The sequence below is a fragment of the Eublepharis macularius genome, chromosome 1 (genome assembly GCF_028583425.1).
Source record: "Eublepharis macularius isolate TG4126 chromosome 1, MPM_Emac_v1.0, whole genome shotgun sequence".
In the NCBI taxonomy this organism is placed as follows: Eukaryota; Metazoa; Chordata; class Lepidosauria; order Squamata; family Eublepharidae; genus Eublepharis; species Eublepharis macularius.
The window spans coordinates 238775029-238792920 of NC_072790.1; the positions used below are offsets into that span (position 1 = coordinate 238775029).

Consider the following 17892-nt stretch of genomic DNA (forward strand, 5'->3'; position numbering starts at 1 on the left):
GTTGAGGAGGAAGATAACAGCAAATATTTATGTAACCCATTTTCCCTAATTGCGCCAAAGTGCTTTTCAAAGTGCTCGACTCGTTTTATTTATTTAGACGATGCACAAGGCGCTCCTTCAGCGAGCTTTCCAAAGCAAGAAACAGCGCACAGAAATAGAACATAAACAGCACCTCCCCAAAATCAAACCAACCAAAAGGGACGAGCCAGCAGAGAACTCATCGTTCAAACCTTTGGCCTGTATAAACAAATGTCCTTCCAAAGGGCCAAAGATGGTATCACCGGATCGATGATTCGGAGAGGGGGGGGGAGAATTACCAGGCAGGGACTGCTAACTTGACAGATGTTGAAATCATCCAAAGATTCTCAGGGCTACAGAGCTGGGAGAGAGAGATCTGGAAGGAGGTGCTCCCTGAAATAACCTGGGCCCAGCCCCTAAAGGATTTTAAGCACAGTTTAAGTGGATACTCTCAATAAGGCAAGGCACTACAAATCATCCTACTTTGGAAGGAAAAGCTTTACTCCAGGCCAGAAAAAAATTCAGAGGAGCTTTCAACCCATCAGGAGGGGTGCACTGGCCACAACCCAGAAGCCTGGCAGAGACCCAGCTGGGCAGAGGGCTGGAGAACAGAACCCAAGCTCTCCACCTGGAGGTGCCTGGCACCCAGCCAGAAACACAAATGCCTACCTCTTGGCTGGTCTGATGCATCGCCCTGGTTCCATCGGGAAGATAATATGCCAGTCCTTGGGCACCCGCCAGCAGTTCCCTGTCACAGAAAGGTACGTTCAGCACGGGTGGAGTCTCCATTTGGAAAAGTTTAGTCTGACAAGGGGCCGATTATCAAAATGCGAAGGCATTCTTTATTATTTATTTATTTATTATGTTAGATTTTTAGTCCGCCCTCCCCGCCAGGCGGGCTCAGGGCGGAGTACAACATTTCAATTTACATAAATACAGTTAAAAACAGATAAAATGGTAAACAAATAAGATTAAAACAACTTTATACAATACAGCTTCTCTTCAGATGGCGATGATAAAATACTGCTTTTCAAGCCCTGGCTCATATGTAGGGTGGCGGACAGATCTTTAGTGTGGCCAGTGAGGGCCTAACCGACCCTCCACCATATGCCTGGAGGAACATCTCTGTCTTACAGGCCTGGCGGAAAGATAATAAATCCCGCCGGGCCCTGGTTTCCTCAGACAGAGTTCCACCAGGTTGGTTTTACAGCAACATTCAAGTTATATACCACCCTTGAGGACACACTCGATGTGGTTTACAAAGTGTGTTATTATTATCCCCACGACAATCACCCTGTGAGGTGCGTGGGGCTGAGAGAGCTCTGAGAGAGCTGTGCCACACTCAGAGCAGTTTACAAAGTGTGTTATTATCATTCCCGCAACAATCACCCTGTGAGGTGGGTGGGGTTGAGAGAGCTCTGAGAGAGCTGTGACTGACCCCAGGTCACCCAGCTAGCTTCAAGCGGAGGAATGAGGAATCAAACCTGGCTCTCCAGATTAGAGTCCTGCCGCTCTTAACCACTGCACCAAACTGGCTCTCTTTTGCAATGAGATAGGGGATAGCAATGGGATGCAAGCAAGCAGATGGTCTCAAGACCCCACTGCACCGGGAAGGGAGGGATAACGTTTCCAAATCACAGCCAGAGAGAAAGAGAGAGAATGCTATTCACACATCTTCATAAAATCCTGAAGCTCTAGTCAGTAAAGTATTAAATTTGGGAGGCCCAGGTTCAAATCCCCACTCTGCCACAGAAACTTGCCGTGTGCTCTGGGCCTGTCTCCCTCTCAGCCTAGTCTACCTAACAAGGTTGTTGACAAGGTTGTTGTGATGGTAAAATGGAAGAGGAGAGAAAGATGTTGTAAGTTGCTGTTAGTTCCCATTGGGGAGCATTTTAGTATGTCAAGAGTGGCATTAGAGCCGTCTGGTATTTGCACAGTAGGCTTTGTGCTTGTACACTGAGTCCCAACCTGCACGTGCCATGATTGGCAGGTCTCAACTGCACAGATCAGACCTACGCCATGTTGGCCCGTATGTTCCTCCAGTGAGCATGCCCACAAGACTGATAAGGGATTTGTGTTTTGTTCCAGCAGCCAACAGAGCCACTTTGGTGTAGTGGTTAAGAGGAGCAGGACTCTAATCTGGAGAGGCAGGTTTGATTTCCTGCTCCTCCGCTTGAAGCCAGTGGGGTGACCTTGGGTCAGCCACAGCTCTCTCAGAACTCTCTCAGCCTCACCCACCTCACAGGGTGTCTGTTGTGGGGATAACAACAACACTGACTTGTTAACCACTCTGAGTGCGGCACTAATCTGTCCAGAAGAACAGTAGATAAGGACAAAGTTATTATTCTTGAGTGCCCCGTTAAGAGCCAGCGTCCCTCTGAATGCCCAGTGTCAAAGTCCAAACCGGGCAACCTGCTTACTTATTACTGTAAGATTAGAGTCCAGTAGCATCTTAAAGACCAATAAGATTTCTAGAGTAGAAGCTTTCGAGAGTCCAGCTCTGTGACTATGGAAACCTTGTTGCTCTTTGACGTCCTAGTGGACTCTCATCTTGCTGCTCTGTTGCAGACCTACACGGCTACATGCTGAAACATATTTATTACTGGAAAATAAAATCTCTGTACCCTGTACAGAGGTCACCCCAGCTGGGTGACTTTGGGTCGGTCACAGCTCTCTCAGAGCTCTCTCAGCCGCACCCACCTCACAAGGTGTTTGTTGTTGTGGAGATAATAATAACATACTTTGTAAACCGCTCTGAGGGGTGTTAAGTCGTCCTGAAGAGCAGTACGTAAATTGAATGGCGTCGTCATTATTATTATCATTAGGAAGTCTCCCACCCATGCACTGAGCAGAACCAGACCTGCTTAGCTTCAGCAAGAGGGGTGGGGGCTGCATCGGACCCTAAACTGAGCTTTTCAGGACCCACAAAGTGATCACCACCTTAAATAATAAAAGCCCATCACCCCAAGAATCTCAAGCACTGACGTCATTGACGCCTCGCTTGCAAGCGCTGTATTTGTTGGACTTTTAAGTTGGATCCAGCTCTTTGCATACTCTTCCAAGATGCTCCTTGGCCCCACACAAAGAGAGTGTTTGCCATTTAGTATTCCACCAGGAGAAGCATAATAACTCCAGATCACATAGACACCCCACCTGCTTTCCAGCCCATTCTAAAATTGTCAATGCCTGTGGAATATGGAACTCAGGAGGGTTTATTAGATATTACATACAAAGTTCTTCATGGCTTTGGTCCAGCATATCTACGGGACTGCTTCCCTCCCTATGCTCCTCCACGGCAGCTTTGCTCATCTGAACAGGGTCTCCTGCAGGTGCCAGCCTGCACATGGGCAAAATCAACAGCAGCCTGTACACGGGCCTTCTCTGTGGTGGCCCCTACCCTGTGGAATGACCGGCCTGAGGAAGTCAGAAGAGCCCCCACTCTCCTGCCTGTTCATAAACGATGCAAAACCGAACTATTCAAAAAGGCTTTTTACTCAAATGGGAGGGCTGCATTGTAGGGAGGGGGTCTCAGGTGCTTCACTAACAAGTTGGGGATTATAGACTTCATCCCCATTTTTGCCTCAAATATTATCTACTGCTTTAAATATGTACTCCTATGTACAACCAGTGCTCCATGTTGTCTAATGTTAGTCCTAGAATTAATTATGTTTTGCTCCAGTATTTTTTCTACTCTGTCTTGGATCCTTGCTAATGCTACGTCTTTTAAACTTGTATCTGTTTACCTTATGGTATTGTATTGAAATGTACTTGATCCTGATTGTATTAACCTCATACTGTGTAATCCGCCTTGAGTCTCAATGAGAAAGGTGGACTATAAATGACATAAATAAATATTCCTGATTAAATAGCTCCGAAAGCAAACATATAATGGAGCCTCCATGTCAAGAGACAGTCTACCTCTGCACACCAGTTGCTGGTGATAGTGGGAGATCCTGCCCTAGCTTTCTGTTTCCCAAAGGCTGGGACACTGTGTGGACCAGAACACTGGACAAGATGGACCCAGGGTCCAATCTGGCATGTTTCTTCCTATGCGACTAATTGGCACTCTGCTGGTTCAAATCCCATCACTACCATGAGCTAAGCAGGGGCCTTGGGCAAGCCACTCCTCTCAACCCCAGCTATATCGTGGAGATAATAATAACACTGACTTCGTTCACTGCTCTGAGTGAGGAACTAATCCGTCTAGAAGAGCGGTATATAAGCGCAGTTGTTATCATCCTCCTCCTCAACAACCACTCATGGTGCCTAAGAGAACTTTCATGTTCGGTGAAGAGGGGTAACGATGAACAGAGGGGGGCTGCTTTCAGGTTTCCTGAGGGCACGTGGGCAAAGCACGACTAGGTACCACCTTGGTCTCACCCACCAAGGCTCTTCTGGAATGTCATTCCACAGCCCCACCGCTTCTACAAGTGCCATGCCAGACTCACCAATTCTGTGCCAAATCTAGAAGAAGGTGGTCCCCCTCCACCTCCAGAGCGATCTGCAGTTGAGCCGGGAATCCGTTCCGCCCCTGCGAACCAGAGATGGGAGAATGAGCCAGAGACATCATTCAAAACAGACATGGGGATTTGGGAGAATTTCTAAAAATTATTTGCAACACAGTGGCTCTAGGAAGCACACTCTGGCTTGGGAGGGGACGAGCCGAGACACCCCCCCTTGTCCACACCTTCTTGTGCATGCATGTGTGTCCTTAGGTCCACGCTGCCTCCGAAGGCGTGCCATGCAACAGGGTCACTTCGAGGGCAGGGTAGGGCTCTCTCACCCCCTTGCTGGCAGGAAAAGCCTCTCCCCGATTAGCTCACTGATCCTGCGGGTGCGAAGCAGGAGGGGGGGAGTTGCCGAGAGGTGTCTGCTTCTTGCCCCCCTCCACCCCACCCAGCATTTCCTGCCCAACAGTAATAGAAGGAAATGCCTGGGAGGCTCCCTACATCCGTGGGCTGGGCACACGACGGGTGAAGGCGGAGGGGCAGGAGGAGATGAGCTCATCTCAGCCGGCTCATCTTGAGCTTACGGCACAGCAGCCGCACGGCTCCCCTTTCGGAGCGGCTCGTTTTCTTCCTCCGGGTTCTATTCCTTTAAAATATTAATGCTCCCCCCCACCCCAGCTCTCAAACTATTGATTCACACGGCGAGAAACAAAAATCCCATTCGCGTCTGCAAGAATTTGCAAGCGATAAGGCAGAGAACGCAAACTAGTAAGGGCGCAAACTGACCAGCAGGCGAAGCTGCCTTAAACTACGCCAGAACAGCCAGCTGGTTGATGCGGTGGTTACCGCACCGACCCAGGTCAAACCACTGCTTGCCGTGAAACTTACTGGCTGACCTTGGGCCAGTCTCAGCCCAAGTCTACCTCACTAGGTTGTTGTAAAGATAAGAAGGAAGGGAGGCCTTGAGCTCCTTGGAAAAAGAGCAGAGAGAAAAAATGTAACAACCAACCTAACAAAGTCAGGCCGCTGGTCTATCAAGGTTAGTATTACCTACTCAGACTAGCAGCGGCTCTCCAGGGAAAGTCTTTTACATCACCAGCGACTTGATCCTTTTATCTGGAAATGCCGGGGACTGAACCTGCAACCTTCGGCATGCAAAGCAGATGCTCTACCGTTGAGCCATAGCTCAATCTGCAGTATACAGGAAGTGGCTCGTCCCAAGACAAACCTTTATTCTATCGAAGTCAGAATTGCCTACTCTGACCGGCAGCAGCTCTCCAAAGTTCCAAGCCCAGATCTTTCCTGGCACCTGCTACTTGACCGCCTTCAACTGGACATGCCCAAGCCGCGCATAGAAAGCCGGGCTCCGCCTCCTAGCTTCAGCCCTCCCTGCTAGCCAATGCATACACGAAGTTGCCTTATGCTGGATCACACCAGTTTATTCTTACTGCTTACTCTGCCTGGCATGGCTCTCCAGGGTCTTAGGCAAAGAAAGCTTGTTTGCCTTTTAACTGGCAACATCAGGGATAGAACCAAGGACTTCTTGCATACAAGGTAAACGCTTTACCACCAAGCTATGCGTCTACCCAAGAATCAGTGTACAACAAATCAGTAGAATCAGTGAAGATGTGCGACTGCTAGAGATGCAAGAAGAGCGTCTTACCAATGCCGCCACCTCCAAGCTGAGGCTCTGGTTGCCTTGCAGTATCCTCGGCATAATGGACCAGTGGCAAGTCCGCTCATCCCGCCAGTGCCAGGCCTCGCCATCTGCAATCAACCACAAGCAAAAGCCGTCATCTCCCGACCAAACCACCCCCCCCCCTTCCTTTCTCCCGGTTTTCACACAGCTGCACGGAGATCAGCCCTATGAAGAATCGACAGAAGGTGAAATTCTGCACAAAGAAATCCTCAACTCTGACACCTGAATAAATTATGCAAATAAAACACGTTTGCCTATGGATTCCATACCCAGAAGGCTAGCAACTCGGGAAACATGGTGGGGTGGTTTCTCTTGGGTTTTTCTGCACGTGTGGGATTTGGCACGAAGAACACAACTGGATTCCTGAGGCTTTCCATTTTTGTAAGAAAAAAGCAAGTTTCTAGACTCATTCTACTGAGCAATCTAGCGAGATCTATTTAGCCGTCATCAAATCTCGCGCGTTCCTTAAGGGCTAGAATGTACAGTATTTTGTCTGTCGTTGGATATTCACATCTGTCTTGAATTTGCCACTGTGGCACAATTCGGACCATTTCAGCTGTTTTTAAAAAAGAAGTGTCCATCCCTCATGGATGACCAACAACAGACATGAAATTGCACGAGCCACACCTAGAGAAACCCCAAGAAAAGTGGAGGATCTCAAAGTATTCCGATGTCTGGAGAAATTTGGCTTTTATAGGCACAGAACAAGGATTATCCTAGTACATGGTTTGGAAGAGGGTTTGTTTGGCCCATGAATAAGTTGCTGATGGACCTACTTCCATTCAAGCTAGCCACATCTCCAAGCAAGTTAAAAAAGGATCGAGAATCCAAGTTTCCCCCTTGGAAAGCTACCGTAGCCCCTCAGAAATTTTCAACAGCCTTTCCGAAGGATAAGGGGTGTGCAACAGCTTGTTTGCCAAAGGACCCCTGGCATTTTTCAGATTCTGGGAGTTGTCTAGAGTACATACTGAGCTCACACATGGGTTTCCTGAAAAGCACCACACTGATGAACCAGTTTGGACTGGACCACAGAAATTCAGATCTGGGTTAGAAAGACTACAGCAAAAACATAGCAGAATGGAGGGAGGTGATCTCTAAGTATCCCCAATTGCATTCAGTCCAAACATGCCTTTTTTCTACAGGGCTGTGATCTAGAAAATAAAAATAACTGTGTGTTTGCAGCACTACATGGCTCTGACTGGCTAGCACCCGTGCCACCACAAACCCGAGTGCATTGACAGAGACACAGACAGACACGCTCGCATCTCCAGAGCCGTTTAGCAGCTGCTTTCAAACAGTTTGCAAGCACATGTTCGAAATAAAATGCTGAAAATATATCTGCCTTCGCTTCCCAACGTTTGGCAGAAAGACAGGCTTCTAAATATTTTAAAAACAAACAAACAAGTGCGAAGTGCTTTCAGGCAGGCTGGCTGCCTGAGCAGCGGAAGGAGGTGAACTGATAGCTGAACCACGCTCTTTCGATTTCTGTCTGTTATTTCGATCGTGAAGCTGGGAGGAACCCGGATTTTCAGTGGCAGTGAAGAAGCCGTTGATAATCTTCTTATGCGAATACCTGGACTCACCCCAACTGCCAATTCTTTTCTTGGCTACAAATTCATCCTTCTCATAGAATGTCAGAGGCCTGCAGAGTCAGACCAAAAGGCCAGAGGTACCTGGTTGCCCATCATGGCCGAACAGTTGCCCCCAAGAAACCAAGACACGGGGCTTTAGGCAACTGGCTTTCCATGAAGGATGACCCCCAGCTCAGATAAATGTTGCCTCTACATACGGGCCTCTACTCTACTATGACTTAGCTGAGTTCCCTAAATGCTGGCCATTATCCTGAATTGTGCATTACAGGAAGAAGCCAAATGGACATAATAGTACCTCTCTACGGAGAGGGAAGTTCAATGTGAATTACATATAACAAAGCAAGCCATAAATGCTCTTTATTATTTAATTATTTTATTATATTAGATTTTTAGTCTGCCCTCCCCGCCAGGCGGGCTCAGATTGGAAGGGGCCACTTGCCCCTTTGAGGGATTTTCCCTTATCCATCAGGAACCCACACAGAGTGAAACAGTAAAGAGTCCAGTAGCACCTTTAAGCAGGGCTTTTTTTCTGGGAAGAGAGGTGGTGGAACTCAAGACCGCACAATGACGTCACTTTGGGTCAGCTGGAACAAGGGGGCAGTTTTTTAAAATCGCCCTCGGCGAAAATGGTCACATGGCCGGTGGCCCTGCCCCCTGATCTCCAGACAGAGGGGAGTTTCAATTGCGCAGGGCAGTCTAAACTCCCCTCTGTCTGGAGATCAGGGGGCGGGGCCACCAGCCATGTGACCATTTTTAAGAGGTGTCAGAACTCTGTTCCACCGTGTTCCCGCTGAAAAAAAGCCCTGCCTTTAAGACAAACCAACCTTATTGTAGCATAAGCTTTAGAGAGCCACAGCTCTCTTCGTTAGATGCATGCATCTGACAAAGAGAGCTGTGGTTCTCGAAAGCTTATGCTACAATAAAGTTGGTTAGTCTTAAAGATGCTACTGGACTCTTTACTATTTTGTGACTACAGACTAACACGGCTAACTCCTCTGGATCTATGACTACACAGAGTAATTGCCCACTTGTGTGCACAGGAGATTAAGGTGTCACGTCATACATTTTGTACATGTGCACAAGATCAGCTTCGCTCATCTGAGCAGAGCGTTCTCAGGTGCCACCCTGCAAATGGGCAAAACTGATGTACCTTTACAATACCATTCACTGTACCACTGTCACTGAGTATTTGGGAGGGGGGGGATCCTAGTTATTTTAGACCAATTCATCCGGGTACTTCCCACCATATGGAATGGCCTACCTGAAGAGGTCGGGAAAGCTCCCCGCTCGCCTGGCCTTCTGCAAACTACACAAAACTGAATTATTCAGAAGGGTTTTTTTACACCCTTTTTACTGCCCATTTCAACCTCCACTCAAGTTGCTGGGTGCGAAGGGGGGGGGAGTGTACTGTATCTAGTAGTCATCAGCCATCAAAGTCTCTTGAGAGGGATTTGTAGCTGTTCAGCTACACTAAAGCTTTATTTTGAACCACATGTGTTTTGCAAATGTAAGATAAGGACAGGAGGAAAATAAATAAAAAGCTTCTTGATTATTGTTATCGGTTGATTTGCAACTTTTATTATGAGGCATGTGGAAAACAGGTAGAAAGGTTGTATTGCTTTGGTAAAAGGATAGGGACTGCAGATCATACTACTGTGTACTGTCTGTTGCTACAAGTATGTCCCTACTGTACTACTATTACTACACTATTTAACATGTCATGTTTAAATGCTTCAGTTCTGTTTCAGCATTGTTTCAACTCTCTTTCAGATTTCTCAAGATGGCTAGCCATGTTAGTCTGTCTGTAGCAGTCGAAAAAGGCAAGAGTCCAGTAGCACCTATAAGACTAAGAAAACTTGTGGTAGGATATGAGCTTCAGTATCTGAAGAAGTGAGCTGTGACTCCCGAAAGCTCATACTCTACCACAAATTTTGTTAGTCTTATAGGTGCTAACTAGACTCTTGCTCTTTTCAGATTTCTGCAATCTAAACCCGATTGCACTGTTTACTGAATGACCCAACTAAGTTTGCCAGCTCCAAGTTGGAAAATTCCTGGAGATCTAGGGGGTGAAACCTGGAGAAACCTGGAGAAAGTGGGGTTTGGGAAGGGAAAGGACCTTGGCATGGCATAATTCCATAGAATCCACCCCCCAAAGTTGCCATTTTCTCCAGGTGAACTGATCTCTGTGGCCTGGAGACCAGTTGTAATTCCAGGAGATCTCCAGCCACTACCTGGAGGCTGGCAACCCTAGACCCAACTGTTGGTCGTATTGACTGACACTGTGTAATCCCCCTTGTGTCTCAGTGAGAAAGGTGGACTACACATAAATAATAAAATAAGACTACAGAATTCACTGCCGCAATAATGGCTCCCAACTCAGACAACTATAACACAATAAATTAGACAAAACAGTAGAGAAGATTTCCAAATGGCTATTGACAGAGCACAGAACCTCCATGTTCAGAGACAGTGTACCTCTGAAAATCACATGCTGGGACACCTGGGGAGGGCTGCTGCCTCAAGGGCTTCCCAGAAACATCTGGTTGGCCACTGTGGGAAACAGGATGCCAGACAAGAATGGCCTTCCGTTTAATTCAGAAATATTCTTGGGTGACTCCATTCGCTCCTGCTTTTCTGGAGAGGCAAAAAGTGGGGAGGGGGTGCCTTCCCCTTTTTTCTGCACATGCAGAGGGCTGGCTTTAAGGTGGTGCTGCTGAGCATTTGGGAGGGGGGATCCTAGTTATTTTAGACCAATTCATCCGGAATTGCAAATCTGCAACCATGTCAGGGTGAAATGGAACATCCACGTTCAGAAGCCATCTATCTCGGAATGCCACTTGCCGGGAGGCCATCCACAGACCTGCTGCCTTTATGCCCTGCCTCCGGACTTCCTCTCTGGTCTTATTTTTGCAGGGCTCTTTTTGAGATCCTTAAACAGACACACACAGACGGAAGCGCATTCCACCCAGTGCTGCTTTTGTAGGCGACTAAGAAAGGACTTCCCTCATTTGTGGCCTTCTGCTGAAGGGGGGGGCAGGGTGGTACTTAAAAAGCTTAGTGGATTAAAAGGCAGGGGCTTTTTTTACTCATGGGAAAGAGATATCTCAGCACAGGTACGCACATGCACCCTTGGCATCCTGTGTGAGTAAAGGCAGAGGTTTCCTACGTAAAACACGCACGCCCCTTCTTGAGCCACAGCAGCTTTGAAGCACTCCCAAGAGAGGAAGCGATCCAGGCTTAGAAACTCTTGAAGGGGGTTTGGACACAGTAAGGCAAGGCTATTTCCATCTCCAAAAGAAAGAGAGGAGTTTGGCATTTGCACCAGGCGGTTTTACATGGGAACTACATCGCAGCCAGTGGCCAAATTATACACGGAACTGGAGTGTCAAGATTGGCGTTCCAAATACAGAACAGAGCTTGACATGACCACCATGGCTGGGGAGGAGTTATATCAAGGTTGCAACACTAAGGAAGGAGGAGTTAACTCTATCTCTAACACTTTCCCCCCATCAAAAATGGCCTCCAGCGTTAATTTAAGCCCTTGGAGGAGGAAAAAAGACATGCACAGGAGCCTGTCTTTTTAAAGCCCATGTAGGAGGAAAAAAGACAGGAACTTGAGACTGTCTTTTTCCCTATCAAGGCTTACTGCTACCAGGGGGAAGAAGTGGATTTCCAAGCAGAGAAATGGCCCAAGGGGAAAGAGCTAAACCATCATCTTCAAAGTACCGTGGCACTAATCCACATCAGGGGTCAACCACAGCTCCTGCAAAGAGGTCTGCCGTTCCTATCTACAGCGTCTCATGTATTTTTCACCCTTATTTGGGGGTGCAGAGTTGGGCCTGGTCTTGTTCTCACAGCTGGAGACAGAACCTAGAGATTCTGGTACGCTGAGATAAGTTTATATGGGCCAGTTACCCTAAAGAGCTCTCTTGTCAGTCAAAAGAATTAAAAATGGGACACCCCCCCCCAATCCTCACCCTTTTTCCTATGAATGAAAAGGAATTCCACTTGTAAGCAGACGAGGTGGCACCTTAAAGACCAATGTTGTGGCATCGGCTTTTGTGGTCCTGCGCTTGAGGAAATGGACTCTAGCCACAAAAAGTTTCTCCTGTCACATTAAATCTTAGTTTTTAAGGCACCACAAGAGTCCTTTTGTGGTTTTGTTCTAAAGACCACGAAGTATTGTCAGTGCAAGGGGGCTGCTACTCCCACCATTAAAAGCTGGAGGTATGCAGCAAAAGTTTCCTCTCCTCCTGAGATACCACCAAATCCTTTCCCCGGGGCTTAAGAGAGAACTCATTTCGCAGATGCAAGCTTGAGTATACAACAGAGAACTGCAGCCAACCTCCGCTCTTCAATGAGGAGCCCAACCGCACTTTATTTACATTATTTATAGTCCACCTTTCTCATTAGGCCTCATGGCGGATTATACAGAATAAGTCAATACAATGACCAGGGAAGGGAATCTAACAGACAAAGCAATAGGATCTGAGCTGTAGAAATCTGGAACCAGCCAGGGATCAGAAACCTGGTGAAGCAAAGTGTAAGTATTAACGTGCCACAATAAATGGTACACAATGTAGATGCAAAATCAAAAAGAGTCCAACGTGGGCTGTCTTAATATGTTTTTATTGCTGTGTTTATGATTGCTCCCAGAGTTTTACTGTTTTTTTATAGGTTGTTAATCCGCTCTGAGCCCACGTGCGGGGAGAGCGGACTATACATTTATTTATTTATTTACGATTTTTATTCCGCCCTCCCCACATTTCCAGCAGGCTCAGGGCGGATAATAAATAAAAAGAAAATAAATAAATAAAAATAAACAAAAATTACATAATAGGAATCTCCTTAAAACAGACAGTACAAGCTGTATACAGTAGTATAGTCTACAGTTCCTATCCATTTACCAAAGCCTCTCCTTACAATACAATACTCTTACCTGTGTAGAAAAGCTCTCCTGGTTAATCTAGTTTTCCATAGTCTGCAAAAAGCAAGGAGGGTGGGAGCTTTCCTGATTGCTTCAGGCAGGCCATTCCGGGTGGGAGCCACAACAGAGAACGCACATGCACGTGGAGTTGTAGATTTTGCTCATTCGCAGGGTGCCACCTGCAGAAGGCCCTGCTCAGATGAGCAAAACTGCCTTGGTAGTGCATAAGGGGAAAGGCGCTCCCGCAGATATCAGGGAACAACACCAAGAAAGGGCTTTGTATATGATTGGCAGTACCTTAAAGAATCAACATGTATTCCAGCAAAAACTTGTGTACATCAGATGAAATCAGCTCGGACTCACAAAAGTAGAAGCTGAAATGATTTTTTAAGCTTTATGTTACTCCTACAGACAGAACACAGCTACCCACCTATGTGAATGCAAACACAGTGTGTGCCATATTCACACAGATGCATGCACACATGATGTGAGGCGCATACTTTAAAACATGTGAAACTGCCTCCCCAGCCCCAGTCCGGAGCAGAGGACTTAGGCCAAGCATCCTGGTTCCCCTTCTCCAACCAACCAGCGACCCTTCCTCCCTTCCCCAGATCTGGGGAGAAAACCAAAGTTTTGGGCAACTGCAAGAGAAAGAAACAGGGCTGTTCCATTCCTTACGTAGAAATAAATCTGGGCATATAAGCATGTGATATTATAGATCTGCAATTAGATCTTCCCATATGAAATTTAACCTTAGAAAGCATTTACAAGGGACATTTCCATCAGGGCTGCGATGCTAGAGGATTAACCCTTGTCCGCTCTCCCCAAAGAAATGGGGCAGAGGAAGAGACAAACAAGGCACCTGTGTGACTCCTCTTCCTAATTTTAGAAGCTAGGAGGGGAGGGACTTCTCTCCAAAAAGAAATTCATTCTGTGTTAGCACCAGGTCCTCACCCCACCACTTTCTGTACTTAAAATACACGATGGGAGAGCCAACCAGGAATATGAGCATTTTGGCCCTGATTCTAAAAACAAGCGGTCCACACCAGCTCTCAAAAGGAGTGGAGGTATTTTTTAAACATTTGTTTGCAGCATTCGCACATGACTTATTCGATAGGCAACTACTGAAGGTGGCAATCTCAAACAGGTTGATTTTTCAGCCTGTTGAATTCAAGGGTACCAACCTCCAAGTAAATATTCAGGGGCTTTGGCTGGCTAGCACAAACCCAGTGCTTAATTTGGGGGAGGTGTTTGTGTCTTCTGAAATCTATTCAGAAACACAATGCCTGCATCCAGGAACCTGCTCCACATGGTTATGCAGACATCCTCTGCATTACTAAGGTGAAAGAGAAATGCACTCTGCACATGCTCAGCAGCACATTCATCTATTCTGACATCATACACTCCGGAGTTAGCCCACTGATTTGGAAACCAGCGTCAGGGCTCTAGCCTGGCACGAATCACGGTTTCCGTTGCTTACTTAAGAGTATACCACTGAATTCCATAAGACAGCCCTGTGCAGTGGTTAAAGCAACAGACCATGTCCAGGGAAGATTCGAGTTCAAATCCACACTGTCACGAAGTTCCCTGCATGATCTTGGGTCGGCCTGACCCGCCTCACAGGGTTGTTGTGAGGATAAAGTGGAGCAGGGAGGAGGGGAGGGCACACATGCCATTACAATTTCCTTGGAGAAAGGCTAAAAAATAAATATGCAATCTCCTGGTCTGCCTGTTTATGCCTTGCCAAAATATTTTTTTTGGGTGGCTGTGGTCTGCAATACAACAGCAGGATTTTTGTCCAGTGGCACCTTCCAGACCAGCAAGATTTTCCAGGGTGTGTGTTTAGAGTCAGAGCTCCCTCCTTCAGACACCTTCCTAATATCAACCCTGAAAATTCAGCCCATATTGAAATTCCCTGAGAAACGTTGGTTCAGCTGTCTGAAGAAGGGAGCTCCGACTCTCGAAAGCTCACACCCTGAAAATCTGGTTGGTCTCGAAGATGCCGCCGGCCTCAAGTCCTGCCCTCCCAAGATAACGTGCGAAGGAAAGGAACACTCGTGATTTTTACGCATCGCCCAAAGTAATGCGCGAAGGAAAGGGACGTTCGTGTGGATTTACGCATCGCGCAGGAAGGAAAGAAACGTTCGTGTGGATTCACGCATCGCCTAAAGTGACGCGTGAACGAAAGGAACGTTCGTGTTGATTAACGCATCCCCCAAACTAACGCGTGGAAAGGAACGTTCATGCTGATTCACGCATCGCCCAAAGTAACGTGTGAACGAAAGGAACATGCGTGTTAACCCCCGGCCCGGCGGATTGGAGGTCAGGCAGGGAGAACAACCCGGTTCGCCGACTCACCCGTGCCCTGCGCTCTGCGGCCGCGCTCCCCGGGCGCCGCGCCGGCTTTCTTCGCGTGGGGCTCCGCCGAGCCGAGGCAAGCCAGGAGCGCGCCGAGCCCCCAAAGCAGCCGCATGCCTCTCCCGGGGGCCGCTCGGGCGCTGCGCCTTGGCGCGCCGCCGGCTCCGGAGAGGTGCCCGCGCGTCCTTGCCGGGGAGGACTCCGGCGCTGGCAGCCGCGCAGCTCCGGCTAAATCCCTCCTCCGCGGCCGGGCCAGGAGGCGGCTCCCCCGGCCGCCTCCGCCCGCCCGCCCCGCCTCGCATTGCAGCGCAGCTGCCTGCTGGGGCCCGCCCGGGAACGGGAACTTCCTGCCCCAGCGACCTTCAGCCTCCGCCCGCCGCTCAGCCTGGCCAAGCGCCGGCCCCGAGGAGCCGCCGCCCCACTCTGCTCGCCTGGCCCCCGGCTGCCAGTTCCTGGCCGCGCCCGGCCGGGGAGCGCGTCGCGGGGAAGAAGGAGAAGAAGGAGAAGGCGCCGCCCTTGCTCCGCCCAGGCGGAGGAGCCGGAGCGGAGGCGCTTCCGAAGCCGCGCAGGGGCTTCCCTGCCCGGGGGGCAGGCGGGGCCTGGCAAATTGGCACGGCGGAGCGTGCCAAAGATTGGCAGTGAAATCCTAACCAGATTTATGCCAGTCTAAGCCCATTGATTTCAAGGCGCTTAAGACTGGAGTAACTCTGTTTAGGATTGCGCAGGGAAAGTATTTACCAACTAGATTCGGCTCAGGGAGGGCTTTAAAGGCCGACTAGATTTATGCCACCCTGGAAATCTTGTCAGTCTTTAAGGTGCTACTGGACCCGAATCTTGCTCTTCTTCTACACGGCTACCCACCTAAAACGATAAGATTGGGGTCTAATGGGACCTTAGAGACCAACAAGATTTTCAGGGTGTAAGCTTTGGAGAGTCAGAGCTCTCTTCTTCAGATCTGCAGGATTTGAATCCAGGGCACCTTGCGAGGCCAACAAGATTTTCAGGGTGTAAACTTTCGGAAAGCAGAGCTTGCTTCTTCAGATCTGCATAATTTGAGTCCATTTTGAGTGTCACAGCTCTCTTCACACCTGCAGGATTTGAGTCCAGTGGCACCTTAGTGACCGGCGAGATTTTCATGGTGTAAGATTTTTGAGTATCACAGCTCACTTCTTCAGACTAGCAGGATCTGAGTCCAGTGGCACCTTACTAGGCCAACAAGATTTTCAGTGTAAGCTTTCAAGAGTCAGAGCTCCCTTCTGCAGACACCCTCTATTCACCATTAGCCAGTCTGAAGTCAACCCATCAGCCAGCTTTTTACCACGGCTTAAGAAACCTGTCAGACCACATTCGAGATTCTGCACCGCCTCGTCTATGACCCTGCTAGGCCCCGCCCCGCCCTCATTCTGCATTTGCAGTTTTGGAAATAACGCTTCGCATTTCTGTGTTGCACATTTACGGTGAAATCCTAAGCATGAGCTTACTATGGAGTAACTCTGTTTAGGATTTCACTGTGTTTAAAGCACAAAGTTCATGACCGCCGTCCGCTGCAGCCTTTATAGTGGTGGGAACTTCACCGTGAGCACACCGGGCCAGGCAAACGTACCTTGGTAGAGCTCCAGGCAAATTCAGCTCTTGACCGGATCTCCTCAATGGTCCCTGCTGAAGTTTGCCTGGTGCCCCAGTGTCACGTCTGGTTCCTTAAGATGAAAACACACCAGTAGGGACAAAGTAATCACAAAATGTATCAAAAATACTATAATGGAGTGCAACTCTCATAAATAGTCAAACCAATCAGTAACATGAGTCAGGTAAGAATACAAAGACAGGTGCACCAGAAGTTCATGCATATAGAATACATGCAATCCAACAGGAAGACATCCAACAGGTAAGTCCAGAGATTCCAAGTACTTGAATAAAGTCAATCAAGATTGATAATACGTATTTTCTTTCAGGTGGAGCTGTGTTCAAAGGCTGCTGCAAAGAAGCCCACGATGCCCGACAGGCCGTGCCGGCTGAGTTCCGCTGTTTCGTGTTTCCCACGTCATCAGGGGCAACATTTAACCACCTTAAACAGAAATTAATTCATACTTCCAACATGCTAAAGTCAAGAGAGTCTGTTAGTTGTATTGAGTCTCACACGGCGTCCTTACACACTGAGTGATTACTTTGTCCCTACTGGTGTGTTTTCATCATGCTCAGTTACCTTTACCTTTGCCAGTTTTCGTATGTCTGGTTCCTTGGCACCAGTAGCCGCCTGATCATTCAGGGATGCAATTGCTTTTGCCCAGTCTAAGAACTAAATCAGCGGCCGCAGTCTCTGGGACCATGGTTATTAAATCGCGATAATTAAATCATGGGCGTCGTTAATTATTTAATTAATTAAATCATGGTCATTAGATCATCGGTGCTAAATTGGCCAACTTCTACAAAGCATGGAATTGTTTGTAAGTCACCCCTTCGTTGCACCTGTGGGGTTGGAGTCATCCTTTGAAGGAGGAACGCTGAGCTAGATTGTGTTGCCTGTTTGTTGCGCCTGCACAATCAGTGTCAGGTATTTGAGAACAGATTGCAAAAAAAATAATTGCGGGATTAGCTGGGTTCACAGGCAGATCCCACAGGCACACTGAAACATCTAAGTGATCATTCTCAACTCAAAAGTCTCACACGTTTCCCCCTCCCTTTTTATTATGCACTCATTTAAAAAATAGAGGTGGATAGCAGGCAGGGGTGGCAGTGTGTAGGTGTAATTGTGTGAGAAAGTAGTTGTAAAAGTGTCAACTTTTCATTCAGAGGTGTCCCTTCTTGTGACAGCAAGCAAAAAACTCACCCATTAAAAGTTCAGGAGAATAA

The 17892-nt window shown here is 48.0% G+C and overlaps 1 protein-coding gene across 1 annotated transcript in view; it reads right to left on the reverse strand.

Annotated features, from left to right (window-relative positions):
- ADAM15 (ADAM metallopeptidase domain 15) overlaps positions 1 to 17304 on the reverse strand; it is a 76163-nt gene extending 58859 nt beyond the window's left edge. Inside the window, exons 1-5 of the mRNA XM_054973245.1 lie at positions 17252 to 17304; positions 15043 to 15641; positions 6130 to 6233; positions 4467 to 4549; positions 688 to 766 (exon numbers count right to left, since the gene is read on the reverse strand). Of these exons, the coding sequence (XP_054829220.1) occupies positions 688 to 766; positions 4467 to 4549; positions 6130 to 6233; positions 15043 to 15641; positions 17252 to 17304 (918 nt within the window). The remainder of the gene's footprint in view (positions 1 to 687; positions 767 to 4466; positions 4550 to 6129; positions 6234 to 15042; positions 15642 to 17251) is intronic.
- Positions 17305 to 17892: the final 588 nt, after the last annotated feature.